Source organism: Aythya marila (assembly GCF_965140915.1).
Source record: "Aythya marila genome assembly, chromosome: 5".
Taxonomy (NCBI): domain Eukaryota; kingdom Metazoa; phylum Chordata; class Aves; order Anseriformes; family Anatidae; genus Aythya; species Aythya marila.
Window position 1 is genome coordinate 58,251,815 of NC_139046.1, and position 7,409 is coordinate 58,259,223.

Genomic DNA, 7,409 nt, shown 5'->3' on the forward strand with positions numbered 1-7,409 from the left:
GCCCTCTGTCAGGGTTCCCACCCGCTGCCTCTTTAGGACTAGGTCTCCTCCTCTGCTAATGCAAACTGTCCAAAGTCTGTTTGGGAAGAACACAAGAATTCTAGAGAATTAAAAATGCTTTAACAAAGTATGATATTTAAATGCTTAAAGATGCATGCATCATGAACAAGACATATATCAGACAAATAGTTGTGAAGGAAGATAATGCACCTGTTTGTGTAGAATGAAGGTGTTAGGTGTGTTCCTTCTGGGAAGGGTGCTGATCCACTGAATTACCTTTTCTTCATTTAGTGAAAGGAACAAAGCCATTGATACATATGGCTTGTCACATAAATGTCAAAAATAATTGATGTCAAAAAGGGTTTTGCAGTGTCCTAAACCAAGAAAAGCTGTAGGAATTGAAATTAAACAAATATGCTTGGAAGAATAGTGATTTTTATGGCTGGAGTTGCTTTTCTACTTGATAGCATGTGAAGTCAGTTATGAGAAGAACTAGCTAACCCATTAAAAATGGGTAACAGGTTTCTGAAATCTTTTGCTAGTTGATAGCAGGAGCTAGCCTACTAGCTGTAGGGGTGGTGTTGCTAAGGGGCAACCACCTTCTAGTTTTTTCAAGAGCAGCTCTGAATTTTTGGCCTCACTTTACCATTAGAAAAAGAGTCCGAAAACTTTAGACTTGGGGAGGAACTTTGCATGTGTTACTTGTATATAAATCTCTCTCCATGACCATTTCCTCTCTTCCTCTCTGTGGTAATTGACGCAGCTTGCTGATGCCAGATGTGACAAGCTCCAAGGGAGGAACTATGTACTTGCATGCAACTACTGCACACAACTCTTCTGTAAGATACTGTGCACCCTCTTGTGCAGCTTGGCCAGAGAAATTATGCGTTGGGGGCGGTGGAGGGGAAGATCTTATCTTTAATCTCAGATGGATATTCATATCTGGATGTGCTGTATGTTCTGTTATTCATATGTATGGATGAGAATATATAAACATTTTTTTATCTCAGAGATCAGAGGACCATGTTTCACTCTACTCCTGTCAAAGCAGAAAGCTTGGAGGATCTCTGGGAAAACCTGAGTTTAAAGCCTGCAAATACCCCTCACGTAAATGTCTCAGAATACTTGCCCCGTCAAGGTAAGCTGAATAATCCCCCAATTATTTGTGTGAGAAGAAGAAAATAGCTGTAGGACTAAAAAAGCTTATGGCTGGCTGTTGGAATGGAGGTGGAGTCAAACTGACTCTTGTACTATTTTGTTTTGAACACCAAGTCACAACAAAGACCAGTTATATTTATTGCAGGCTTGCTTTTAACCTTTATTTTATCAGATAGGACTCATCTGCAGCTGAAATAAGTCAGTGTAGAACTTTATGGGGAAGAATACATAACTGTGTGGATCCTAATTGGAGTTAGGAAGACTCTACGTGATGTTTAACCACCTGCAGTACATTCATGCCTGACTCAATCAAAGCCAATTGTCTGCAGTTAGCTAAAACTCTTCCCTAGACTTCCAACAACACACCTGCACTGTCCAGCTCACCTTCTGTACTGTGTGAAACTGTTCCTGACAACTCCTGTCTTCTCCAACTAAACTACTATCTACTGTGCCTTTTTTCCATTTGGCTTTAAATGTTAATGCATCTGAGAACTCTCAAAGCTTGAGCCAAATCATAACTGAGGAAGCTGTGATAAGGATAGAGTGTCACTGCTACACTGTTCTTCTGTTATCTAGAACAAAGGCTGCTTGCAAGTTAGGGCACAAAGAATGTAAGGCACTTCAGACTTATCCAAAGAGCAGTTCTCCTACACTTGCAGTTAACTAAACAAATGGCTAATTCTTTCCTTTAGCAGTGATAAAATGCACTTAAGTGATAAGGGACACGCTTTTTCTGCTACTGTAAATCTTTATTTTGGAAAAATTAATCTGTTAGATTACGGTTGGTGGGAGGAAGGGGAGTTGGCATTTTCCTAATCTTTCTTTCGCACTTGCTTGATCTGTGTGATTTGTGTATTCCACCCTTCCCAGTTATTAATGAAGTATGGCAAGAACAAACGATTGCTCGTCTGCTGCAGCTTGTGGACCTTCCACTCCTGGACTCTTTACTTGAGCACCAAGCAGTCAGACCTCAGCTTCCACAACCAAGGAAGGCAACCGGATACATCATCACAAGTAACTACCTGGACAGAGAAATTCTCAAGGCTTTCAGTGACTCCCAGTAAGTATTCATTACTTGCCTCTGAGAGCAGAATCACGTTCAAAGTTGCATACAAGTGTTACGCACAATTGATCTTAATTAGAAGTGTAATAGGCTGTGGTACTGTAAAAAGGAAGTGAAAAGGCGGATTTCTCCTTACCTGTTAGACTAGATTCAGTAGCAAATAGCAGTTGCTAAACTCTGAATTGGAAGTAGATGAGGCAATTTCTGCTGAACACCTGAAGAGGTTTTTGAAGGCAATGATGGTATTTGATAATATTTGGGGAGGGCTACTGTTTACTGCACTTGAGGGGTGAAAAGTAGACTATTTTGCTATCACCGAGAAGTTTTTTTTCTTTAAAAATTACAAAAAGTTACCTGTGAGGGAATAGTTTAACTACTTTACCTTTTAAAAATACCAAGAGAAAACTGAGCCTGAAACTGTACAAATGCAGTTGAAAGTACAGGCTGAAAAAACTCTTACCAATCAGATCAAGCCTCGGGTTTCTGTTTGTCTAGCAATAATTTTATCCTCCCCTATAACAGTAGAGGACGTCACTAGCTTTAGGTTTAACTACTACTAGGTTTACAACTGCTACGTATTTAATCAAGATGAAAAATTAGTAACCTACCCAGCTAAACAAAGAGGCATATGGCTATTATCTGAGTGGGTTGGGAAAAGCATCCTTGTACCAAGTTGTAATGTATTGAAGTACCTACAGTGTCTGCTGGCTAGAAACCAGTATACTTACTTTCAGTGGCAGAGTGCAGCCAACTCTGAAAAGTGCCAGTAAGTAAAACTGCAAAATTAAACTGCTTTGTCTTCTAGAACAGATGAATGGCTCTCAGCAGCAATAGATTGCCTGGAGTACCTTCCGGATCATATGGTGGTAGATATTAGCAGAAACTTGCCTGATCAACCAGACAAAGCAGATGCATGGAAGCTACTGTTGTTTGAAAACATTGGTAGATATTATGGCCAGAAAAAGGAGCCGCTGTTAAGCCATGCACCTGAAATTCATCCAGGAATTGCAGAACTACTGGGTAAGTAAAATGAGTTCCTGAGCTTATGTGAGACAGGTACTGACAACATCTGTATCTACTACAGCAGCTAAGCTTGAAGCTTGACTTGTGCAGGGCTTTTAATCTCTGTTCATAAAGATGGTTTTGAAATAAAGAGGAACTTCTAGCCCTGACTGCATGCAGTTTTGCAGCTTGTGTTCCATTCTGTGTGGAATGGCTATGAAAATGAAGCATTGTAACTTAGTTTCCACGGATACCAATACCAAATATCCATGGGAAACTAATATTAGGCCATTTATAGTTCAATATTTAGACCATAGGATACGAACTCAGAGCTGAGTGGATGCTTTATATCCAGGTCATAGCTCTCCCCCTTCATGTCCATAGAGTCATCAGTTTCTTAAATGTTATGTTTAAACAGTATTTTAGAGAGAAACAGTAGTTTAGTGATCTTCTGAAGGTTTACCTTAAAGGAAGCTATAATGAGGTGGCAACCAGGATCTTCTCCCAAACACCACATGATAAGATGAGGGGAGATGGCCTCAAGTTGAGCCAGGGGAGGTTTGGGTTGGACATGAGGGTTTTGGACACTATTTACTGGAGGAGTTGTGTGGCACTGGAATAGGCTGTGCAGGGAAGTGGTTGAGTCACCATTCCTGGAGGTCTGCAAGAAACATGTAGATACAGAACTCAGTGACATGGTTGAGTGGTGGGCTTCAGTACTAAGTTATAGACTGGACTAGATGATCTTAGAGGTCTCTTTCCAAACTGAATGATTCTATGTTTTAGTTCTCAATTAACATCTTATTCCTGCTCTCCCTTTTCTTGGTCTTTCTCTTCCTTGACTGTTCTTTTGCACGGTAGGGGGGAATATTCTGCATTTATATTCCATACTTCCTGCCTGCAAGGTAAAGGGAGAAGACTAGCACAACCCACTTTATTTAAGTAGTCATCTAAAACTTATATTCAGCATAGTAAAGCCAAATACATTAAAACTTAGCCAAGCTCTACAGAATGGTTTGCAATTAATTCATCAAGCTAGATCACTTATCTAGGGTATTTTCCATACTTCTTGGGAGATCTTTATTTCCACAGTGAGAAGTCACTTGCTTAACAAAACCTTTTTTCCTTTTTCATTATTTCAGCTGTGTTGAATGGAGTGTGAACTGTAATTGAGCTTAATTGAAAATGTACTATCTTAAATAGCAGGCTAAAAGCCTGGGTGCAGGCTGTTCTCAAGATTGTGTGCAAACAGCTATCAGCCTGTGAGAACTTCTGGTGGGAATTAATGTTTGGGGCTCTCTTTAGAGGGGTGAGGTCTTCAGTGTCACGTTTGTGTTTTATTATAATATTTAATTATAGTAATCAATAGCTTTATTTTTCCCCAGTGAATGGGAAGATGGAACAATCCTTAGAAGCTCTTCAACTCTATTTGAAACTTCTGGACAGCCAAATCAGGGAGGAGTTCAGGAGGCTACTGTACTTCATGGCTGTGGCAGCACATAATTCTGAGCTCAAACTACAGGAGGAGGTAAATGTGCATACTGAACTGTTGTTGCTTTGTTTACTGATATCTAGATATCCCAGTTATAGGTCAGAAAACACCTGTGGCTTAAGTGTGTCTACAGAAAAAAGATTCTAAAAAAACACAGATGATGCCTTGCCCTTTTTAAATGGGGAGAGTAATTCTCCTGGTTATTTCATATTATTCTTCAGAGTGACAACAGGATGGTTGTGAAAAGAACATTCTCTAAAGCTATTATCAACAATAAATCCTTATCCAGAGGGAAAACTGATCTTCTGATCTTGTTCCTGGTGGATCACCAAAAAGATGTGTTAAAGGTAAGTCTTGTCGTTGTCTAGCTTTTATCTTGTATGTTTGTGCAGAATTGCCTATTCTAAGCTGTTATTTGACCATCTTCTCTGTTTATTCAAGATCCCAGGGACATTGCATAAAATGGTCAGCAATAAACTGTTGGCTTTGCAGACAGGCCAAGACCCTAGTAAGATAACAGGTAAGCTTAAACCAAGCTGCTTATTCTTGTCATGCACCCAGATGCAAAATAAAAGGGAAGGAGATGATGTAAAAAGGTTTACTTTAAACAATGATTAACTTGACTCTTAAAGAAGATAGCTAACACCACAGATGCTACAGACCTATTTAAATGTCTCATGTTTCCTTCTAGGCTATACCTTTTGCGAAAAGCTTGATGAAAGAGAGTATCGCTCCACGACAGAGAAGACCACAAAAGCTGAGCTATTGTCTCTACTGAAAGCTATTGATGAAGATTCAAAGCTCTCTGACAAAGAGAGAAAGAGACTGCTCGGTCAGTTTCACAGTACTAATCCAAGTATTTTTATGCAATATTTTGGAGACAGAGTTAATAATTTGTGTGTGTGACTTTAAATATGTATTACTTTGTATACTGCAGCATTGTAAACACTGATATATTTGTAAATCTTTTATATTCATGTATCTAATAAAATTATTTTGTTGAAATAGATGAAATTTGTGTAGTTATTACTAAGACCAAGGGTACCCAGGATGCACCTATAGGCCAAAAATATCCATTTCTCTTTTTTCCTTACTGAAAGCCAATTCTATTCACTGCTTCCATACAAGTATTACAGATACAAAGATAGGGGATGCCTCTCCCTGTGCTCTCTGCTCCTTAAAGTGAATTTTAAGCTGAACAACTGTTCTTAACTGGCCCTGTACTTGTAAATCAACTAAGTTGCACTGATCTTTGATTTGTTGTGTGATGGATGGAGTGGAAGTAACATCTTCTGCTTGGTGTTCCACAGCTGTTCTTACAGCTTGAGAGCCACCTGTACTGTGTCTGTAGATCACAACTTACTGTGCTGTTTTAAGCCAAAATGCCACTATATTTGAGGAATAGCCAGGACCTTTCCCCAGCTGAATCCTCCTCTGTACCTTAAACTTCTACTGGCTCTCTGGGGATGCAAAGGTATAAAGATATTCTGGAGTTGTGTACAGTCTCACTTCAGTTGCTATAGAAGAAACTTTCTACAGCTAGTAATCATCATCTTTGCACTACTCTACTGTCCTGTAGGTGTTCCTGATGCTGCCAGCTGTAATCAGAGAAGGGTTGTAACAAATGAAGGGCTGTTGAGGGGTCTTACAATTGCATATTTTACCTATGCATACTCTCCAGTGAGTATGGTAAGTGAGTAGGTAAACTCTGGGTAACATACCCACTTGCAAGTAGGGAAAACATACAGCCTCATCACAGATCTCATTTCATCACCTGTACTCAGCTCTGGTGAGGCCGCACCTTGAGTACTGCGTTCAGTTTTGGGCCCCTCGCTACAAGAAGGACATGGAGGTGCTTGAGCGGGTGCAGAGAAGGGCGACGAAGCTGGTGAGGGGCCTGGAGAACAAGTCCTACGAGGAGCGGCTGAGGGAGCTGGGCTTGTTCAGCCTGGAGAAGAGGAGGCTCAGGGGTGACCTTATTGCTCTCTACAGGTACCTTAAAGGAGGCTGTAGCGAGGTGGGGGTTGGCCTGTTCTCCCACGTGCCTGGTGACAGGACGAGGGGGAATGGGCTTAAGTTGCGCCAGGGGAGGTTTAGGTTAGATGTTAGGAAGAACTTCTTTACCAAAAGGGTTGTGAGGCATTGGAACAGGCTGCCCAGGGAAGTGGTGGAATCACCATCCCTGGAAGTCTTCAAAAGACGTTTAGATGCAGAGCTTAGGGATATGGTTTAGTGGGGACTGTTAGTGTTAGGTCAGAGGTTGGACTCAATGATCTTGAGGTCTCTTCCAACCTAGAAATTCTGTGATTCTGTGATCCTGTGCAGTTAGGTTGTTCTCTTGCATCATCACAAAGCAGAGTTACTGTTGCCAGAAATCATAAATCGTTCCATAGCCAACGTGGTTAGAGCTGCGTCCTATTAAGACAAAAAGCTAGTTTAAACGAGACCGCTTTAAATGGGATGCTTCACTTTGTGGCCTGATAGAGAGAGGATGGAAGATAACCATGAAAACGAAGAAGGAGCAGCTTGTTACAGACACGGCTTTTAAAAACAAAATCTTGAGATAGCTCTCTGTAGCATGTTGCAAAGCAACCCCTCAGCCGTGTGTGGAGACTGCTCCGAGAGCCGGAGGGGCCGTGCCCGGCCTGGCTCCTCCCTGGCGGCTCCGGGCCCGCCCCTGCGGCCGCGCTGAGG

General features: G+C 41.2%; 1 protein-coding gene across 1 annotated transcript; it reads left to right on the forward strand.

Moving 5' to 3' along the window:
- Nucleotides 1-818: 818 nt before the first annotated feature.
- Nucleotides 819-5,714, forward strand: DEPDC7 (DEP domain containing 7). Its single transcript, XM_082760525.1, has 8 exons — nucleotides 819-839; nucleotides 1,011-1,138; nucleotides 2,029-2,218; nucleotides 3,027-3,241; nucleotides 4,609-4,751; nucleotides 4,937-5,062; nucleotides 5,157-5,235; nucleotides 5,407-5,714. Exons 2-8 carry the CDS (start codon nucleotides 1,024-1,026, stop codon nucleotides 5,619-5,621), a joined length of 1,083 nt encoding a protein of 360 aa, XP_082616651.1. The 5' UTR covers nucleotides 819-839; nucleotides 1,011-1,023; the 3' UTR covers nucleotides 5,622-5,714.
- Nucleotides 5,715-7,409: the final 1,695 nt, after the last annotated feature.